Source organism: Homarus americanus, unplaced genomic scaffold, assembly GCF_018991925.1.
Source record: "Homarus americanus isolate GMGI-L3 unplaced genomic scaffold, GMGI_Hamer_2.0 scaffold6317, whole genome shotgun sequence".
NCBI lineage: Eukaryota > Metazoa > Arthropoda > Malacostraca > Decapoda > Nephropidae > Homarus > Homarus americanus.
Window position 1 is genome coordinate 18,508,628 of NW_024730668.1, and position 23,430 is coordinate 18,532,057.

Sequence of the window (23,430 nt, forward strand, 5' to 3'; positions counted from 1 at the left end):
AAGTACTGCCTGAGAATCCGGAAAATCCGAAAATCCGGACCGACCCAATCCCCAAGCAGTCCGGATTTTTGGACTTCTACTGTATGATAGAATTAAGAAATCAGCTTTGAAGATATTGACATCTGCTAAATCTAAAAAAATTTCCACAAGGTTGGCATCACTTGTTGCGGGTCCCACATGGGATTAAAGTGACTCTTTATTTATTCCTGTACCCCATGAACTTGATGGTGTAAATCTAGAGTTTATGATGAGATTCGTATGCTTTTAGGATTTTTTTATTTTTTAATACAGTATTCAAATATCCAGTGGGTAATGACCATGAGCCGCCATCACCATCCTCAGAGTTAATAAACATGGACAACCTCTCATCCCAGTCCCTCTAAATTTGTTTGCTTCAGCTGCACTTTCTAAGATTGCAGTCAGAACCGTTCCCATTCTTCTTCGCATGTACCCACTCGGTCTCCCTTTTCTATCGCAGGTCAATGACTTTCATAAACTTAATTTCTTCTTTAATATAATTATCTAATACTGAAGTAGTCTTTGAAGTACAGTATGGTGATATCAGAGTTGATAATTCTGAGGTTTGTTCATATGCACTGTGATGTTTTGATGGGAATGAAATGTGCATTTTTTGTTAATTAGATGATGTGACCTACTACTATAATAATGATACTGACCCTCACATATATACAGTACTCTTATCACTATGGAATCTTTCTGCATACTGTATATGAATCTAATCTATACTTTTGTTTCTGAATATTAAGTGGAATATATGAAGGACCTATTGAAAAAAAAATGTCAAAGTTCTTTATTTGCACAATTTCAATGACAATATAACATTCTTAATCATCTTCCTTCTACAATGTCTGTAAAATTTAACTTACCAGCAACAGTATTTGTATTAGTTCCTAAGTTTCATAAATGACAATACTAATCACATTTTGAATCTTATTTCAGAAAAATTACAATACAATTATTGATTTTTGATAACTGAAAATACATGATTAAAATTTTCAAGTGGTGTAGTCTGAGATGCCTGAAGTAAGATATTTAAATTATTGTGTATAATGATATAGAATTCACAAAAAAATAATAATTTAAGAAACTATGGCTCTAATTTACAAACTATTTATACATATGTTACAACTAGAGATTACATCAATATCTAACTGACAACCTAGTAATTCACTGACAAATAGCACATGCCAATTCAATATCATTACTATTGTATATCCGTCTCTCCAACCTAACTTACCAACAAACTCTGGTCTAGTACGTTTATCTTTACTGTTGGCAATACTCTGTGTTGAGAAAATGAAAAAAGTTTAGAACATAGAAGAATGTCAAGTATTTGTCTCCAGAAACTGATTTATGCAGCTGATGAATCCCAATTATTACCTGACAATACCTAAAATTCTATACTGTTTGTGAATATTTAAGCATCTGAGAGAGCAGCCACTCCAGGAAGGGTCTTCCCTGAAATAAGAAAAATATTAGATAGAAAAATAGCCCCTAATGCATTTATAAATGCTTAAATCCAAAAGCAATGCTCTCAAAAGGCACTGATGAAGGACATTATTGCCTCTATTACAGAAGAGGTACCGTTTATACAAGTCCTAATTACAGTGTATGATCTCCATAATTAAAGAAGAAAATTAAACAAGTCTATTTTCAGTATTAAAAATTGTGAATTGATCCTAAAATCCCAGTTTTTAAGTGACATTAAGAATGGCTCATGAATAAATATTGGCTTAACTTTCAAGCTTTGTAACTCAGAGAAGCCTTTAGTCATATTTTGTAGTGAGAAAAGTTGTATATTACAACTTTAGACATAATATGCAACCACGGTGTAAGGTCATGAGGAATTTAAGTAAATGTAAAACAAGCCAACTACTTATTAAATGCCTATGAGAATAAAGTAACCACAAGGAATGAGCCTGAACTGTTAACTGCTCATATGTATGAAGATAATCCAGGTTAGGATGTTCTTCCTAAACAATCTAACTTAGAGGAGCGTCCGGCTGAAGCACAAAATTCGTTTATAATTATTTATCAATCAAAATCAATTTCCTGTCAGCAATTAAGGACACCAGATACATTGTTACTATACCCCTGAATCAGTTCTGTCTCCCGTATTTTGCGGCGTAGAAAACGCTGCATCGTGGAAGACGCACCCTGATTTTGGAAATGTAATTCTAGGAAAAAACATTTTTTACTTACTAACCGACAACGGTGAAACCGTTGCTTGATATACAGCCCTTTTGGCACAAGTACACACACCTCTTTGAATATCATCACTTAGAACTGCTTATCAGTCGTCATTTTCATCACTTAAAAAAAAAATCTGTATAAGAAGTGGAAATCTTTAATACAGCACTCATTTTCTACACCTGGTCACCTCCACGTCGAGTGAGCTGTAGTGTTTACATTCTTTCTCTTGTTTTTGTTATGACAACGACGGGAAATATTTTCCAACAATGGAAGGTAAGTAAATGTAAACATGTATATCAACGTCTAAAGAAAACAAAAAATCTTTATATACAAAAATTAAAAGTAAAAAAGCAACTCGGTAAAAATCAGCTGAATTAAAATTTTTGGTGTGAAGAAACAAAAGTTCCTGCGCTTTGAGACCAGCAGACAACCTTTCGCAATTCCTCCATAGATGGTGTTGCCGCACCACTGCCATTAGTAAACAAACCGCACAACAGCAAGGGTTGTGTAGCTGCAGCTGTTTATTTTTTACCTACCGAGTACAGTATTACCCCGCTTAACGCGGTTTCGCTTAGCGCGTTTTACCGTATACGCGGTGCCTCGCCAGAGCCGAACTTTCACTTAACACGGGTTTTTTCCACGTATACGCGGTGAGTGTCCGGCTCGAGAGCTATTTTTAGATTCGCCCCTCCCCCCACTCTGCCTGACTGCCTGTTTTAGCTCATAAAATTCATACAAATTACCCGGCCAGAATATAATTTACATTGCTGTAATTCTTACAATTCGGTGATCATTTTGAATATAAACATCATAGATTTTGCATTAGACATACAAATTTTAGATATAATGTTTACTCTGAGTAAATATGTTATCTTTTGTGCAAAATATATGACATTTATATTCAAAATATCCCTGGTCTTACAAGGAATCCAGCAATGTCAATTGTATTATCCTAACTTTAGTTTGAGGTATTATTTATTAAAATTTAGTGGTTTTCCCCCAAAAATTTCTCAGAGAGGGAAGAGCCAGCAGTGTAGTGTGAGAAGAGGGGGAGGGAGTCGAGTCCATTATTTGAATGGACATTAACTTGGCGACTGTAATTCTCTATTTCTCTTAAGTATTAATTGTGTGCATGTACCATCATAAAATTAAGATGTTATTTTTACTAGAACATAGGTATTGTGTCAGAAAAAGTGGAGTTTGGGGATCGGGCCAGTTTCTATTGGAATTAATCCCATATGTTCTATTGTTCACTTAGCGCGGTTTTCACTTAACACGGTACCCTGTGGGTTTTATTGACCGCGTTAAGCAGGGTACTACTGTATGTAAATAATAGTATTTTTCGCAGTATATCAACAATATTAGTTAAATCAATTGTTTTATAGTACAGGTTGTACCTCTCTAGTCCGGCAACCTCGGGACCTGACCGGTGCCGGATCATGGAAATTCACCCTTTTCCTGGATAGATAGTGGCTTATGCTTGGAAGCACTAGCACCACTTTCTCTGCATCATGGTCTCTTTGAAAACATATTGAAGGGTTAAATGTCGTATAGTAGCTTCTCAAATTTCGTGAGTTTTTAATTCAACGTATTTTATTGGAACACACACACACAAAAAAAAAAATAAAAATTTTGACGGCGGAAACTTGAATTTCGACGGGTTTCAACGGCCCGCCAACGTGCAGACGACGTGCATAATCATGTAAACAGTGTCATTTCTCTTATGTACAAAAAATTCATTATTGTTTATTACTGAATGTCTTTTTAATTGAATTAATGTTTATGTGTGCAAAATGAGCAATACAATTCATTAATTGGTTGTAGCTGTAGTAAAATTAATATGGTTGTTTTAATTAATGTTATTTAATGTTAATAAATTGAACAATAGAAGTAGCTAACGATAGTGGTAAAGAAAAAAGAGATATCGCGTATGTAAGTGCGCACACGTGAAAACATATCGTAAAGGGGTACACGCACCACGGAATGTGAGCATTCCGGTTTCGGCAGGGTACCGCGTAAAGGTGGAAACGCGGAATGTGGGACCGCGTAAAGCGAGGGTTGACTGTACTGTAATTTTCAAAGTATATTTTTGTAATAAAAAGTGCGTCTTCTATGCCGCTAAATACGGTAATCCCCGATATCTGATTTTTCCATTATATTCTTATAAATTTTCAAAATCCTACTTCTCTTATAACTTCTTGTGAAACTATGTTGAAATTCAAGTGTAATATAGGTAATTTACTCCGGTTTAATGCAGCATATAGATATTTCTGATTATCGTTTTCATATTGGGTGGATGAATTTTTTTCCTAACTTACCATTTTTTTTCCAAATATTTATAAATATAAATCAGTAAATAATAAACCAAGCCAAATATAAAGAAAATCTATATGTTACACCAAGCACATTATGTTAGTCTACTACTTAGTTTTTGTTTTATTAGAATCGGCCCAAAAATGGATGAGCCTTAGGGATTTGAAGGTTAGAAAATTTTTTTAGGAGATACAGGTTGATAAAGGTGGCGTGAGAGCAACTCACGATTGTACCTCACTCTCGTATGTTTCATGGGTCACTGACTCTTGTGACAATGGTCTCCCATGGTTAGCTTGCTGAGAACGGTGCCAGATACTGATTTTTACCAAGTGATTGGTATTACTTTACACCAAAATATTATTATAAATACTGTACTTTTCTTAAGTTTTTCCTATGTAAACAGAAGAGCCCTCTAAATGAAGGGAGGGTAGAACAATCATGCACAGCTACATAAATATACAATAAAAATAAGTCAGCATATAGCCTAGGCAACAGCTTTCCTCAGGAATTTTTCTGAATATTTTTGTAATTTCTGATTTTCATCCAAGCGCTACCCTTAAAGCAGCCAATTATTGAGTCCCCCCAAAGGGACTGTATATATGTTCTATATAACAAAGAACACAGAAGAGTAAAAAGCAACCCTTCAAATAAAACAATTATTCTAGAAAGGGGATATTAAGTAAATATCTGCACCATTCTATTTCTCTTTTGATATGCAAATTCTGCTGTTCATAAAGACTTGTCACAGATTTTCTTGGAAGCATGAGGTAGGCTCCCTCAGCAAGTAAATTTTTTTTTTAAATAAACTGACTGAAATATGCACTAGAATAGTATCATCCTAAATTAATTATAGTTTTAAATATGAATTGTCATTATTTGAAGCCTGTATATATTAGCACATTTTCATTATCACTTAGGACAAAATTACAAAAATTACTATAATTACAAATACACATGAAATAATCAGTGATAAGTAACATGTACAGTAGGGTCGGGATACATCGCGAGATAGGGTCCAAGGATGTTCATTATATACTAAATCGCGATATGTAATTACATATTATCAATGGAAAAAATAGGGTTAGGTTCTGGAGGTCAATAAAAGTGAATAAACTTGACATAAAATTGCAAAGTCTAAAATTTGCAGTATATAAATTACACTGCTGGAATCCTTGTAAGACAGCAAATAATTTGAATATGAACATCATATATTTTGCACAACATAAAAATTAATTACTTGTATCACATCAGTCATGATTTATGAGTTCTAGTATATATATATATATATATATATATATATATATATATATATATATATATATATATATATATATATATATATATATATATATACAGTGGGGAATGCTATAACGAACGGATCCTACTACGAATATTCCTATAACGAACGGTTTTACCTATAAAATTGAGAATGTTATAACGAACGCAACTCCTACAACGAACGTGGATGAATACGGGACTATTTCGTCTGGCGCATGAATATTGTTGTACCACGACCCACAACAAGAGCGTCAGGTGCCATCTTTGTCTTATTGTGTAGCCAGTGCACCACTGTTATTGTTGAAATTTCGTCTTTTGATGTGGAAATTCGTGTTATTTGTAGAACTATTTTGTTATACAAATACAGTGGTCCCTCGGTTAATGAGCACAATCCGTTCCAGCAGGTTGCTCGTTAACCGAAAATCTCGTTAACCGAAACCATTGTTTCAATGGGTTTTTGGGTAATTGGTTCCAGCTCACCGAAAATTGCCTAAATTCAACAAAAATGGTAGAAAAGTTCACTTACTTTGAGGTGTGTATGTAGAAGGCTCCTGGATGATGATGATGATGATGATGATGTGCATTTGAAGTGGGAGGTGGAGGAGGAGAAGGGAGAAGAGAAGCAAGTGGAGGTGGAGGAGAAGCATTTTACTGCTTCTGGAAGGTGAGTCACCTTCCATGAAAATGTCAGGAACCTCTGGACTGACAGATTCTCCACCATGAACATCCTCTCTCCTTCTTGAAGTGGAAGGCTGAGGGCTAGCATCTTGTTCCCTCTGCCTTTTACTGAAGAAAGTGTCAATTGTGGTCTGTGGGGCATCTGTCCTCCTCACCATTAACTTATGTTTAAAGAAGGAGACCACTGAGTCCTCAACATGACACAAAGTTAGTTCAGTTTTTTCCACTTCTGGGTGCTTTGAAGCCAGTTCCCTGAACTTCTCCCAGTAGTAAATCACATCTTTCAACTGTTTAGCTGACATATGGTCATCACTTTCAATTTCCTCCTCACCACTGTCAGCCTCTACCTGTAACATCTCATTCAGTTGCTTCAAGTCATCAGGAGTAAGTTCCTCCTCATGAGACATCACAAGCTCTTCCACATCCTCCTCCTCCACTTCAAGACCCAATGACTGACCAATGGATACAATCTCCTGGTCCAACTCTGTTTCTTCCTCAAATCCCTCAAAATCATGGTCTACTGATGGCCACAGTGCTTTCCATGAAGAATTGAGGGATCTAGTGGAGACTTCTTGCCATGATGACACAATCAATTTTACAGCCTCCAGGATGTTGAATTGTCTCTTCCAGAAATATTTCAGTGTTAGTTCAGGATCATTGGAAGTTGCCTGATGACTCCTCCTAAACATTTTCTTCATGTACAACTTCTTGAAGTTGCTGATCACATTCTGGTCCATTGGCTGTATGATTGATGTAGTGTTTCGAGGCAAAAACAACACTTTCACAAAGTCAAATTGATACTCCAAATTTCTGGCAATGTCAGGGTCATGACCAGGAGCATTATCCATGAGGAGAAGAGCCTTTAAAGGGAGTTTATTGGTGGTTAGGTAGCTCTTGACAGAAGGGCAAAACACATCAACAGCCCATTCATTAAAGAGCTGTCTTGTCACCCATGCCTTACGGTTGGACTTCCAATAAACTCCAAGCTTTGTTCTTACCACTTTCTGTTGCTTGAACACCCTGGGGTTTTCAGAGTGGTAGACAAGCATAGGCCTCAGTCGGAAATCCCCTGAAGCATTGGCACCAAGCAATAGAGTGAGACGGTCTTTCATGGGTTTATGCCCAGGTAAAGAGGCTTCATCTTTGGTGATGAATGTTCGTTTGGGCATCTTTTTCCAGAACAGCCCAGTTTTGTCCACATTGAACACTTGCTGTGGAAGATAATTTTCTTCTTCCATCAGTTTTTTAAATTCATCTAAAAATTTGCTGCCCCTTCCTTATCAGCACTAGCAGCTTCACCATGCCTAACAACACTGAAAATGTCACTTTCTTAAATTCTTCGAACCAGCCTTTGCTGGCCCGAAAATCTTCAAATTCTGTGCCTGAAGAACCAGGTTGATCTGTCTTTAAATGTTCGTAAATCTCCCTGGCTCTTTCATAAATGAATTCAGTAGAAACTGAATCACCTTTCATCTGTTTTTCCCTAATCCAGATGATAAGTAACCTCTCAGTTTCTGCAATTAGGGATCTACTTTTAAACACTCTTGTAGATTTGTCTCTCACTTTCACTTCTTTAAATTTGTCTTTCTGTGCAAGAATTGTCGACACAGTTGATGTCGACATGCCATATTCTTTGCATAGCGCATTTGTTCTAATGCCTTGTTCATGTTTTTTTATGATTTCCTGCTTGGTTTGGATTGAAATAGCTTTTCTTGATCTCTTAGGCCCCATGCTGGATTCAAACAATGTCAACACGTGCTTTTCAAAGTTAAACTTGTTGTAAATAAAGAATATTTTCTTTAAAATAACACTGCACTATATATTGTCAATATGTAAAATAAATTTCAAAATGACCAATAATTTGCTTGGAAACACAGAAAAAAGAGTTTAGTTGAAGAGAGTCTCAAGCAAGATGTTACCTCCAGTGAAAACAGAGAGAGACTAATGCCTGTTTGCTGTGTTAAGAGGCTGGATGCCGCGCATTAAACTAGTCACTTTACCTTCAATTATGTTCAATAATTATTAAAATGACTAAAAAATTGAATATTAAACTTTGAAAATTATTGAATAGTATAAACTTTTTGATATATACTAAAATAGTAAGGAATTTAAGCCCTAGACCCGATTAATGTATTGGCGGACTAATACTACAGCTGGTTGACCGCCCAGTGCAAGCCAAAGCTTATTGAGGTAGGCTCGTAAGAAACTCGTTAACTGAGGGGTTGCTCGTTAACCGAATTTAAGAATCTTATGGGAGGTAACTCGTTAACCGAGGGACCACTGTAATGAGAAAAGAAAGCAGCTGTGCAAGGTTCTTTTGACAGCTTTATTATTCGAAGGCCTAAACCATCAACTTCATCTACACCATCAAATTCAGCATCATAAGCAGCGTAGACATCAACTTCAGGTTCAGTAACAGTTTCAGCAACAGCCTTATGGAAAGCTACAGCTTCAGCCAGAGTTGAAACTGATGACTTCGTCATCTGAGTAAAAACTCACACAATATGTGGATGCTAGAGAGAGTACTGGAGGCACTATCGAGCACAGATGGCCTGGTGCGAAGTGTTAAAGTGAAGACAAAGAACTCAATGTTAATAAGCCCAGCGACGACTCTGCCTGTTGGAAGGGGTCGGAGAGTGAATCTAATGGAAGGCCGTAATTTCGTGCGAAGCCCAACAGGGGGAGTGTTATCACCACGCGCAATTGTGCGCACCGGCCACATGTTAGGTGAAGAAACTGTTTACAACTCAGAATAGCTTACTAAGCGAGATGGAGCTAGTAGCAGTTGTGTGACTGCCTGAGGGACAGTCTATCGCCTTCTACTGTAGAGGCACCATCTTGATTCTCGTCAGCCAATATCTTTCTGCAGGACATTAGATTTGTTCTCGTTGGTCTAACCCTAGACCCAAAAACGTTTTGACCGAATTATACTCATCGCGTCAACGACAAGGGTCTTATTGTCCTGCACAAACCAAAATCGCTCCTATGAGCGATTACAATACATATTTTTAAAATTAATTTCACTACAGCAACAACAACCAGGGTCTTATTTTCTTCAGTTTCCGGTGGATAACTGACATTATGGGTGTAAGCACTGATGTAGTGAGGGGTTGTCAGACCACAGCTTACATAGCAAGGAAAGCCAGACTTGACCCGACATTAGGGAGGTCAAAAGTATAGGGTAACTCTGCGGTTGACCAAGGATTGTAAATCAACTAGCTCCCCTCCCATGTGTCACGGCCCCCAACAAAACATGTAAGAAGGCACCAGCCGACTCTCTCCCAATATACAATAACCTACATCCCTGAACAAAGTCCAGACCTGACCTCACATTAGCCAGGTCAAATGTAACCCTCGGAGCCCAACTCAAGGGGCCACAAATCAACCAGGGCCTCTCATGTCACAAGGCCCCACCTGATGACTTTTCCAGAAGATATAACTTACAGTCTCTGAACAAAGTCCAGACCTGACCCAACATTAGCGAGGTCAAATGTAAGGAGACCTTCGCCCCGCCAGCTCAACCTCACGGCTCGCATCCCAACATATAGGACGTCCTAGTCCTCCCTCAGACAATTCGCAGAGAGAGATACCCGGAGACAGAGCCAGTCCTCCCTGGATGCAGAGAGAGAGTGGTCTTGTAACAAGGTGGCCAGCTACGACGTCCCCGGAGTCCTGCTCGAGAGAAGTCAGGGGCCGGAGGCAAGTCGCCTCCGGTCGCCTCCGGTCACCTCCAGTCGCCTCCGGTCAGGACCGAGACTTCCCTCCGGCGCCCAGCTAAGCAGTCTCCCATAGAGACAACCCAGGACTACCTGCTAGGCCTCCCCTAGGTCACGTGAGTGTTTGTCAGAGCTTTCCATGGGATGAGTTACTTACGTGGGAAGTGTATTCATTTCATGTTCGTGTCCGAGAATCAGAGTGTCTAGTAACGTAATATGATGTCCTAGTAACGATAATATAATGTCCTAGTAACTTCAATAGAAGGTGTTATTAATGTGTCCATGTCATGTTCGTAATTAATAAAGAGTTGTAACGAAGCAGTGTTTGAGAAGTCGCCTTTAAGACGTAGTAGATGTGTATTGACATAGAAGATACGATAAGTGTCAATAACTATCACGGCCACGCTACCAAAATCTTCCTCTCTTTTATACCCTTATACTATCAATATTCTACCTCTATGTAATCTTCTTCTTGTGAGATTTGTCTCATTATACTGACAACAATGCCATCTCTTATCCACTTGTATGTTTCAATATTCTACATATTGTTAATGAATTGTATTGTTCATTTTGTATATATAAAGATTAATTCAATCAAATACATATTCAGTAATAAACAAAAATGATTCTTTTGTACATATTTTTAAAAAGATAAATGATGCGGTTTCCTTAAATGCGCACGTATATGTTGGCGTTCCCAATCCATTTCTTTTTTTCCCTTGCCATTAGTGGTTAACTACTTTTATTGCTCCATTTATTAACATTAAATACTGGTACTTAAAACATATATAATAATTTTTTTACATTAATTTTACTACAGCTACAACCAGTCTTATTTTCTTATTTTTCTCGAGTAGAACTATCGTCTTTGACTCCTGGCAGTAAACACAAATGAAAACAATGGCGTCCCATCTCCTCTTGTGTGACCATATTATTATTCATTTATATTGTATAAGGTGCATTCAGTTATTTGAAGAATATACAGTAGTTTGCAATTTTCATTAATTGTATTGTTTTGGGGGGAAAAGAGGGTAAAAGGTCACACAAAAGATATGAAAAGGTCACACTTGGGAACACATCTCATTATTATTGCTTTATTTTAATGGTAATTAATAATTCATGATACGATGATTCACCTTCCACTGCAATATTGGAGGACATATTACCGTCGTTATTCGAGGATTTACTGTAAGTATCTGTATTGTTGTACAAAAATGAGCTGAAAGTGGTCAGGAATAAGTAATACTGATAGGAAACTGAATAATATGTTGCACTATGTTTGTAGGTGCGTGTATTGTGAAGTTACGCGGCAGTGGTGAGAGGTGGATCCAGGGAAGGGGTCCTGGCCCCTGCCCCCCTCCCCCCCCTCATCAGAAAATTCAAATACTTTTTATGTAATGCAGTACTGTACTATTATACTCAGGTGTTTTTGTAGTAAAAAGTAATGACTACTGACCTCCCAATATCAAGTGTATATGGCTTCAAAATGACCTTAAGATGCTCTTGATATCAGTCAGATTTCATTTATTTATTTTTATTTTGTTATTTATTTTTGGGGGAGGACAGAACCCCCTTAAACCCCCTAGCTGGGTGGGTTCACTGTCCTTGCTATGTTCTACCCACAACTTCTTGGATCTCCCCCCCACCCTTTTAATATTCCTGGATCTGCCCCTAGAGAGTGTTTACAGTGTGTGTTAACCAGTTTCCATATGCATGAACTTAATAAATGAGGTATTGCCTTATTCCTTGTCTTATTTCAGATTTTGTTATAAGGATTTTTTTAAAGATAATTTATCATAATAATCAAGCAACAATTTAAGAGTTAAGCATTGCTTTTAGCTGATTTTAGGTGGTCAGACTTAGCAAAGCAGGAAATAAATGTTCAACAGGGATTTTTTCCCCTTATATTTTGATAACTTATGTTTTTCTCCGCTTCCTTCTCTGATTGTATGAATATAATAATTAAAATAAGTAACCCTTCTTGTCTAAAATTTCTTGTTGCTTTATACAGGACAGTAGCATGTGTTCCACTTACAAGAAAGTGGCACTTTCTTCAATTACAAAAAAATGACATCTGCTTTACTAACAAGAGCCATCTCTTTTACATATAAGTGGGATCTAGTTACTCACTTATAAGAAAGTGCCATCTGTTTTACTCAAAAGAATGTTGTATCAACTTTCATTTACACAGAAAATATCATGTAAAAATTTTAGTGCAGGTACTGTACCTCTTTCAAAAGGTTAAAACTTGAAGATGCATAAACTGTTGACGTGCAATATCTCGGGAGTAATTGTTAAATTCCTTAGTTTTTCTGGATGTAGGAAAATAAAAAAAGAATCACACTGGTGAAATTAGTTTCCATGTATGTTTACATAAAATACATCAATCTACAAAAAAAAAAATGACCCACACAATTTTAGAATTTATGTACAGCATGCTTATACATACCCCATGTTAAAGAATAAATATAAATCACCACTGCCAAGCAAAGAAAATGAGAATAATTAGGAGATACCAGAGCTCAGATGGTCATCTGAATTACCGACCAGGAGAAATTAATTTTATCCCATGGCAGTGAAGGATTGGTAGGGTGTTACATGCCATTGTAGGATATATGCTGAATCAGTCAATCACTATTTCAATACCCTGGGTTAAGCTAATCCTTTTCCTCGAAGGACTGTCATCCATTAAAGTTTAGCTAACAATATTAGTGTTGTTAGACAATTTAGAAATAACATAATAATGTTAAACAATTAAGACAAAATGCAATGCAAATGCAAACTTAATACATATGTACATTTCTTACCTTCAAGAAGCTCAAGAGAAGCACCACCTCCAGTTGACACATGAGAAACCTTATCCTCAGTGCCCCACTTAGCACAGCAAGTAGCAGTATCTCCTCCTCCAATTATAGTGGTACAACCAGCTTTTGTTGCATCTACAACCATATCCATGACACTCTTTGTTCCACTTGCAAATTTGTCAAACTCAAACACACCACATGGTCTGTGAGGAAAAAATTTTAAGAATATCTTAGATTCTGTTCAAAGAATGACACTATCATGCAGACTGGAGTCATCTCTGCAAGATAATGTAAACAGAGACAAACTTCATGATTCACCAGGCGAGTCCTCTCTGCCATATAAGACGTGTACTGTAAAAATACGAACCTTAGTCATATGGTGTAGTTTGTCACCATGGGTGACCTAAAGGAAAATATCTATCAGTACAGAAGAAAATTCTTAATTAAAAAATAAAGCCAATTGGGAGAAATCATAAAAATTTTCCTATTTAAGATTTTTCTAAAAATAAAATATAGATGCCACACTAATGCCAGCACCAGGGTGTGTGTACCCAATAGTCTGAACAATTCATAGACAATAATAACACAACACAGGTATCCCTCATTTAACGATGGGATACTTTCCTGAAAAACCTAATGTAGCATATTTGCCGGCATATAAGACGTGTTTTTTGTTTTTTTAATGTATCACAAATTACCCTGTGTCTAATGTGCCCGTATTACGGGTGGGAGGCCGAGCACCAAAGGCGAAGGTGCCTAGTTGAGGAGTCTGGGACGAGCAGTAGTCCACTAAGCACAAAAATTGTCACTAATAATATTACGATTAATAAAATACTGAAAAACAAGCCAAATTATCCCAATCTAATGTCATAAACTTACAGCAAATTTGCCAAAGACGTAAATAATGGCTTACATTGGCTTAACAGCAGAGGGAAGCTCACAATATCTCACTATACCTCCTTCCCCAGCATACATAAACCACACCAGATACATGTCTTACATTATTTAAGGACTGTATTACCTTTAAGAAACACACACACACACGGAATTGAGTATGACGATCATCCAGCTATGATCCAATGATAGGAGTTATTAAGACATCACCTTCGGTGGTGAGCTCTGAGGTGACTAGAGAGGCCGACACGGGACCGGCAGGATCATCTACAGGTGTTGCACGTGTGGAAGGCTACATCTAATGCGGGAGAGGAAGCAGCAGTGTCTTTCCGGCGTTGGCTCTTGTCTGCCTTGGTATGCAGTCGGGCTAACTCGAAAATATTGACACCTTCTTGTGTGGTACTCCTCCAAGCATTATGTGGGGTAATCGTCTCCCAGGTGAGGGGGCTGACTTGGCACCCTTTCAGGTTTGTCTTAAGACTATCCTTATACCATTTAAGTTGCCCGCCAGCATTATGTTTACTATTTGTTAGGTGACTATAAAGTAGCTGCTTTGGCAGTCTACTGTCGTCCATGCGGGTAACATGGTTAGTCCAACGTAGTTGTTCAGGGATAAAGGTAGCCTCAATGCTCCTACAGTTGGTGTCAGCGAGAATACTGGCATTTCTTCTTTTGTCTTCCCAGTGAACTTGGAGGATGAAACGTAGGCTACGTTGGTAAAAGTTTTCAAGTGCCTTAAGGTGCCTCCTGTATGTGACCCATGTCTCGTTGCCTTATAACATGATGGGGAGGACCACTGCTCGATATATGTGCAACTTAGTAGATAATTTCAGCTCCCTACAACTGAAGACACAAGTGCAGTCTGCCAAAGGTTTGAAATGCATATCCGATTCGATGTTGAATCCCTTCATCGATGTCTGCGGTGGTGGACAGATGGAAGCCGCGATACTGAAAGTGGGTAACATTAGAGAGGGTAGTACCATTAAGGTGAATGGATGATGGAGGTGTGGCTGAACCAGGGGCTGAAAGAGGATCTGAGTCTTATGTACAGTAGCTAAAACAACTCTGTGCATACTTTGTGGGAAACAATATGAGACCATGGACGATAAATTTTGGTATAGGAGGGCTGTCACTAGTCACACGTAAAATTTCGGAGCATATCGACCCCCACCTGCACAGATAGTTGTTTTAGCTACTGTAAATTGCAAGGCCAAAGTGTGCAAAAGCATCTGAGTAGGTGTTCAGGATCTCCTGCAGGATGTGTTCAGTGTAAGTGACGAAGGTGAAGTCGTCTGCATATTGAAGTTCAGTAATAGAAGCTGCGAACACCTGTGTTCCTGCCTGGAGTCCTCTTATGTTGAAAAGACCCTTCATCCGGTACTGGATATCCATCCCACCGGGTAAGTTGGCACTGACATGAGAAAATGGAAAAGAGGGTTGGTGCCAGTACACACCCTTGATATATCCCATTTGGATAGGGAAGAACTCAGACTGGGTGCCATTGTGCAGGACACTGCCACTCATGCCATTGTGGAGTTGCCTCACAATGGCAATGAATTTTGGTGGGCAGCCAAAATGGCCAGTGGGCTCTCCTGTTAACTGAGTCGAAGGCCTTGGTTATGTTGATGAAGGCCATGTATAGGTCAAGACGCTGTTCTCTGCACTTTTTCTGTGTCTGGCGGGCAGCAAAGATCGTGTTAATGGTGCCACGTGATGGTCCAAAGCCACACTGAAATTCTGGGAGAAAGTTTTCCGCCTCAGGAAGAAGTCTGTTTAGGAGGATTCAGGTGATAATCTTACCAGCTACGGACAGCAGCAAGATCCTGCAGTAGTTGTCACAGTCTGCCCGGTCTCCCTTGTTCTTATAAATATTGGCATCTTTCAGAGTTTGGTGGATTTCCTCCTTTTCCCATATATTCTCCAGGAAAGAATGGAGACGGCTGGTAAGCAGAGGTCCTGCTTTATGCACCTCAGCTGGGATTCCATCAGACCCTAAGGCTTTGTTATTCTTCATCAATTTGATGGCAGTAGCTACCTCATCCAGGGATGGAGGATAGCTAAGGTGGGTCAGCTCTGGATGCTGAAGGACCTGCTGGGTAGTCAGGACATCCACATTGGTACAGTATTTTGGATGAGCAGCAAATGGTAAAGCACTTTCCAGTGCTGGAGGATACCTTCTTTGTCTTTAATTTGGTAGTTATCACATGCTTTATTTTTAAACCAGTCGTTCTTTAGATTGCCAAGTTCGGGCTGGGCCGCCGCTTTCTTGCGGAAGGTATCAGATTTGGACCGAGACTGAGGGTTGTTTTGCCAGTCACTTAAAGCAGCATGTTTATCATCGATGAATACTCTGATTTCCAGGTCATTTTCGTCAAACCAGTCCTGGTGTATTCTTTTGATCTGGCCGAGGGTCTTTCTGCAGGTTTATGTCATGACAGTGTCGAGGATACCTAATTCGTCATTGGAATTTGGGTTGTTTATTGTCGGGGTTTTTAACTGCCTATGTTCGAGCTGCTCTCTGAAAGCATGTGCTACCACTGGATCCTCCAGACACTTAAGTGTTAAAACCTCTTCTGGAGGCATTGTTGCCTTCGCTGTTTTGGGGCGACGTTAAGTGAAAGCTTCGCTTTGACGAGCCAATGATCAGTGTCGCAGTGGTCTGAGCCATGCATTGCTTGGGGAATGAGGACATCTCGGCAATCTTTTTCTCTGACAATGATGCAGTCAATGAGATGCCAGTGCTTGGACCGTGGGCTTTGCCACGATCCCTAGAACTTGTCGGCCTGCCTAAACAAGGTATTGGTAAGTGAGGTTGTGCACAACACACTTGCTGAGGAGTATGCCATTGGGTTTACACTTGTCTAGTCCATTTCTCCCTATGGTTCCGTCAAATGTCAGCATCTCTGCCAACTCTGGCATTGAAGACACCTTGGAGCACAACCTTATCTTCTCTGGGGATAGAGGTTAGTACTCTGTCAAGGTCGGTGTATAAGGCCTCCTTGATGTCATCCTCGGCATCCAGTGTTGGGGCGTATGCACTTATGAAAAAGGCACGACACGAGTGATTCAGTGGGACTCAGAGCGTCATGAGGCACTCATTGATCCCAACAGACATTTCAGTTAGCCTGTGTAGGATGCATTGCCGAATGGCAAAGCCAACTCCATAAATGTGGTTTCTCTCCGCAGCAGGCTTATCCTTCCAGAAGAAGGTTTACCAGACACCCTTTCTGTGAGTTGACCCTCGTCTGGGAGCTGGGCCTCACTAATGGATGCTATGTCGATGTTATACCTAGCCAGCTCTTTTGCCATAAGGGAGGTTCTTCTTTCAGGACGCTCATTTATGCCAGTATCCAGAAGGGTCCTGACATTCCATGAAGCGACCATAAGAGGTTGTATAGTTTGTTTTTGTTTGAATCTGTGATTATGATTGTATTTTCGACCGCATTAGGATGACCTTACTGAGTGTGGTTGCCCAGTCGGGTTGGTTCTTTAGGCAGGCTATGTTTTGGGCACCTTTTCTTGCCCCCTCCCCATGTGGAGTGAGTAGAGTGGCTCCTCGAAAGTGCTTCTCAGTAGCACAGACAGGACCAGATTGAATTGTTGCCTAGATCCCAGTGCATAAATGACCATCTTATCTATGCTCCCCATGTGCAGAGTTGTGACTAGAAATTCCCGGCAGTCATCTCTGCCTGTCCCCGTCGGCCATAGGACTCTGAAGCCCAGAACTTGAGGATGAAGATGACAGTACATATACATTGATCTAAATCCTAAAGGAATATATCAGCACAACCTTACCCATTCCAAACAATGATCTTTGCCCTGGCGATTGGTCCCTTAAAAGCATCAACAGACTCTGGTCCACTATCCAAACCCATCCAATCAGCAGGAATACCAGCCTCAGCTGTGGCAGTACCAGTCTGAAAGAGCAAAGTTCTGCTGTAATGAGTTTGTATTTACCATTATTGTAATTGTTAATACCATTAGGTAGTAATAAAAGGGATCTAAGTAAGGGTGATTGTATAAAACACATATTTTCTCTGGTATTGGCCTACAACAGGAGACTCCAGAAAACCTGTTCATCAAATCACTTCTTTGCCCTCTCTCTTTTCAATCATGCCTTAATATAATATTCAGTATTACTTCTCTATACCAAATTATTGGTGATCAGCCAGTTCAGTACACACTAAGCAGGTTTTTGGTATAAAATGAGTGATAAAGTTTGGCATTTTTAGTCCAGAAATTTTTTACTTTTTATGTATACTGTAATGTATAGTTTAGTAGCACAAAACAAAAACATCATACAGTATCTGTATGAGTTTATCTTGTGTGAATTAAGGTAAATAGTATGAAGAGCATAGGTGTGTATGTGTGGAGGTGATGGGCTATAACTGTGTGGCTGCTCTCCCACCCAATGTGACATCATGGCATACACACAGAACAGTGCAGCAGCTACATGTCTGCGAGTCAGCTGGTTGAATGCCTAAATTGCGTCATTTTGTCTAGAGGATGGTTTGAGTGTGGAAGGAGTTAATTTTAGTACCTGTACAAAAAATATGGATTATTGTACTTTATGTTATGCTATGTATCGATTTTATTGTTTATCATAGCAATAAATATGACAGCTCATTCCCGTTGTGTATGGTATTCAAAGTTATTATTCTTGTTGGTTTTTGAGGATTTTTTTTTTTTACTATCATTATTTCATTTTGGTGCCATTAGTTTTAATCTGTCAGTTACCCAGACTTCGGATAACCGGGACTCTACTGTATTGTATATACTTTTATCCTCTTCACCACTTATCGGCTCGTTAGCCGCTTGGGCAATCGCTCACGTCTCTGTTATGCACTTTTGGCAAGTACTGGGCATGCACCGGCTCCTGAATGTACCTGAACCTGGGTCCTTTTATCGTCTATGCAATTCAATAATAACCAGAATTTTATAGTTTTCTAAATTCAATTTCCTGCTTATGATAATTATCTGTTTCTAGTCCTTGGAGGTCAGTACAACAATATAAAGTAGAATTTTGTTTATCCAGAGACCGGGTAACTAGCAGATTCAACTAACCAGCACCAAAATGAAATAATAAAAATATAAATTCCCTGAAATTCAATGAGAATTCTCTGGCTGAGTGCAAAAAGGGCCGGTGTCCAAAAATGACAATTTAGACTTTGGCCCATGAAACCCACATTACATGGGCCAGTCTAACTTGGCATTTTTTGACATTGGCCCTTTTTGCACTCAGCCAGAGAAGTCTAAATTTGAAAACCACATGTAAAGGGGATGAGCTGCTATGATAAACTATAAAATTTATACATAAGATATCATAAAATACAATAGCTCATATTTTATGTACAAAAAATAGCTCCTTCCACACTCAAACCATCCTTTGGATGACATGACACAGTTCAGCCAAACTTTCAGGCAATCAACCAGCTGACTCACAGATATCATATATCTCGGCCTACAAGGCGATGGGGTGTATAAGACGGCCCCCAAAATTTCCATTTAAAAAGTAGCTTTTGAGCCCTATTCGCTGTATAAGACCGGTACTCCAAATGTGACACTTACCATTGGGAGCTTACTGACCCAGTAGTCCTTTACCAACCATCCCACTGACCAGTGCTGTTTACACATCCTTGGTTTTTTAAAATAAGGCCAATTCACTTCAAGAAATGGCATCAAATGTTAGAGGTTGGTGTAGTGTAAACACTAGTGACTCACTTAAAAGTCTGTTATTTAACTTGAACTAATGTCGGTGTAGAATACAATTGTTTCATTTACTTGAAATGGATTTACCGATTTATTTGTTTATTTATAACATACTGTAATATATTAAACACACTGCAAGTATTTTCTTTAATTTATAAGCTTGCTTCAACCAGCTACAGTATTCTAATTCAATAGTGTTTCATTAGGATTTGAGTGAAAAAGATTACTGTACATACTTACTACATACATTTATTATATATATATATATATATATATATATATATATATATATATATATATATATATATATATATATATATATATATATATATATATATATATATATATATATATATATATATATATATATATACCGTATATATATATACCGTATATACTCGTCTATAACCCCCCTTCGTATATAGGTCGACCCCGATTTTATGACCAAGAAATCGTTAATTTATGATATTCCTCGTTTATAGGTCGACCCAAGTTTTTGAGGGTAAAGGAACAACAAAACCTTCAGAGAAACACTACGTCCTATAAACTTGTTTACCATTTATTATTACGACACTTTACACTGAAACGCAGGTAGTTTCAACAAAAATATTGTATATTTCCATTCAAGTATTTATTCAAGTCAATTAGGAGGGAATATTATTGTAATACAACAGTTTTTTAACTAAACCATTCGAAAAGCGATTACGGTAACATCTTTTGAACGAAAGAAAGCGAGTCATTGTTTTCGTCACGATTTGATCCCACTTTCCACTAATACGTACGTAATTTCAGGAAAAAATATTACATTTCCGTGAATGTAGTATATCAAGCACAGTATGAATAGAATATCATTGTAATATAACAGAATTTTAACCGAAAACTATTAAAAAAACATCTCAAGAACATCGGAAGCTTAGGTGAAGTCTTTTGTTTTCGTCATGTATTTTATCCTATTTTACATTGAAATACGTCACGTTTCAGCAAAACTACTATTTATTTCCGAGAATATATTCATTCAGGCACAGTTTAGGTAAAATATACGTGTGATGTAATAGTTTTTTAACTGAAAACGATTCGAAAAACACGTACCCTCTAGCCCTGTTCAAGGAGAGACTGGGAGAAGCTGTTTGGTGCTGCAGACGATGACAAGGAAAATGATTTTGATGGATTTTAATGAAAATATTCAGAAATATGGTATCGTAATATTTATTCAAGTCAATTAGGATATTATTGTAATACAATACAACAGTTTTTTAACTAAACCATTCGAAAAGTGATTACGGTAACATCTTTTGAACGAAACAAAGCGAAAGTCATTGTTTTCATCACAATTTTATCCCACTTTCCACTGTAATACGTATGTCATTTCAGCAAAAAATATTACATTTCCGTGAAGGTATTATATCAACCACAGTATGAATAGAATATCACTAATATAACAGTATTTTAACCGAAAACTATTAAAAATACGAGTAACATCTCTTGAACATCGGAAGGTTAGGTAAAGTCTTTTGTTTTCATGTAGTTTATCCTAATTTACATTGAAATACATCACGTTTCAGCAAAACTACTATTTATTTCTGAGAATATGGAAATGTAATATTTTTGCTGAAATGACGTACGTATTATAGTGGAAAGTGGGATAAAATCGTGACAAAAACAATGACTCGCTTTCTTTCGTTCACAAGATGTTACCGTAATCGCCTTTTGAATGGTTTTCAGTTAAAAACTGTTATATTACAATAATATTCTATCCTAATTCACTTGTGATGTAAAAGTTTTTTAACTGAAAACGATTCGAAAAACACGTGTACCGTCTAGCTGATACGGCAGAGCCCTGGTCGTGGAGGCTTTGTGTTTGCATCGGCCCTTCTTAAGCAGCTTTTAATTTTAGCGTACGTTGAAATTGTGTTTACCGGTGTATTCTTATTTTCCAGAAATATGACAAGTTTTTATATAATACAATGTTACGGTACTTTTAATTTACAAGTATTCATTTTTAAAAATACAGAAGACACCAAACAAATACTAGTACGGATATTTGCGTGACTCTCCCGCCAAAAAAGACCAAACAGCTGGTACTCTCTCCCTCAGCCCTACCAAAAATAGCCCAACATCTTTCTTGTTTATTCTCTTCCAATTTCTCACTTTAACTGGTATTTTTTACTTCATATTGCCTACATCAGATAAACTACAGTAATTGAGGTTAGATATTGTTATAAATTTGATTACCGGGTCCTGGCAGGTACCGTTAGAACCACCTGACCCTACCAACAGTGTTGCAAGTCAGACAGCATTTTTTTTTTTTACATTTTTGGTGTCTCCATTTGTTAATTTTTTTTCTGTGGGGTTTGCACAATAGTATACTGTTTTACCTACAGTATTGTAAAACGATTTGGGAAAAGAAATACTCGGTAACTTAAAATTTTAAAAGGAAAATTTTGAAACTGGCAACTGTGTGTAGATGACCTGACTCACATCATATTGATGTTTCAAATTTAATTAACAAAAATTTATGTATCTATAAATAAACTTTTAAAAATGAATACTTTATGTTTTACATACTCCTGTGCATACCATACCATGCATTTGGCTACTTTGGGCTTGCTATGATGACGCAAGAGATCTGCCCTGGCAACTGTACCGACACTCACAGCGGGTGGTGCGTTGGTGCGTCGTTTCCATTGTTTACTGGTAGTTACTGGTAAATATTTTTCAACCTAACGAAACTATTACCCGTATAGAGGTCGACCCCCAACTTTTTGCCCAAAAATTTGGTCTTAAGAACTCGTGCTATACACGGGTATATATATATATATATATATATATATATATATATATATATATATATATATATATATATATATATATATATATATATATACAGTCTACGCGGAAGGTTAAGGCACACCGTGGGGAAAAAATAAAAAAATCATGGTTAAGGCAATAAAAAAATGAAAATAACACTCACCCACCCCTCTTAGTATTTTGTTGTGTTTCCCTTCCTCTTCAGCACCTCTTTCAGTCGTTGTGGAACACTGTCTGCAAGGTTTTGCAGGTGCTGTGGGGTGAAATTGGCCCACAGTTGCTTAATTGCTGTGGTGAGCTTGGGGACGGACGAGGTGTCGAGGTCACGTAGGCGACGTTTCATGAGCCCCCAAAGGTTCTCAATAGGGTTGATGTCGGGGGAATTGCCAGGCCAGTCCTTAAAATATGAAACCTGGCAATCCTCCAACCACTGAGTAACCGACTTGGCTGTGTGGCAGGGAGCACCGTCCTGCATGAACACGACGGCGCGTGTTTTCTCAAACGAGTCAGGCAGAACGTCACAGAGAAGCTCGAGGTACACACCCTGGTTAACTTTAATGTTTTTTTCAAGCACAACCAACTCACCAACACCATAATAAGTGAAACAACCCCATACCATCACTGAATCAGGATGCTTGACCGTCTTGACGGTGTACCTGGGGTCGAGCGGGTCAGAGTCTGGCCGGCGGTACACCCTATCGTGACCACAACCACTCACTGTAAACGTGGCTTCATCACTCCACAGGACGTTCCTCCAATCCTGAAGGGACCAGACACTGTACTTCTTCGCAAAAGTGATCCTCTTCTTCTTCTGGGCAGCAGTCAGCAGGGGCTTACGGCGTGGGCGGTAGGCGCGATAACCGAGATCGTCATGAAGAAGCTGCTGCACCGACCTTAAGGAGACGTGACCAAGGAGTCCGGGGTTAGCTTGCTTTAATTCCCGGGCCGTGAGCTTAGGATTAGCATTAACTTGCCTAGCAATCACCTTCCTGGTTCTAGGAGACGTAAGCCGTGGT

The 23,430-nt window shown here is 38.4% G+C and overlaps 1 protein-coding gene across 1 annotated transcript in view; it reads right to left on the bottom strand.

Annotated features, from left to right (window-relative positions):
* Positions 1-799: 799 nt before the first annotated feature.
* LOC121867261 (phosphoglycerate kinase 1-like) overlaps positions 800-23,430 on the bottom strand; it is a 43,561-nt gene continuing 20,930 nt past the window's right edge. The window contains exons 4-6 of the mRNA XM_042367124.1: positions 17,693-17,814; positions 13,007-13,206; positions 800-1,479 (exon numbers count right to left, since the gene is read on the bottom strand). Coding sequence (XP_042223058.1) covers positions 1,439-1,479; positions 13,007-13,206; positions 17,693-17,814 — 363 coding nt within the window. The 3' untranslated portion in view covers positions 800-1,438. The remainder of the gene's footprint in view (positions 1,480-13,006; positions 13,207-17,692; positions 17,815-23,430) is intronic.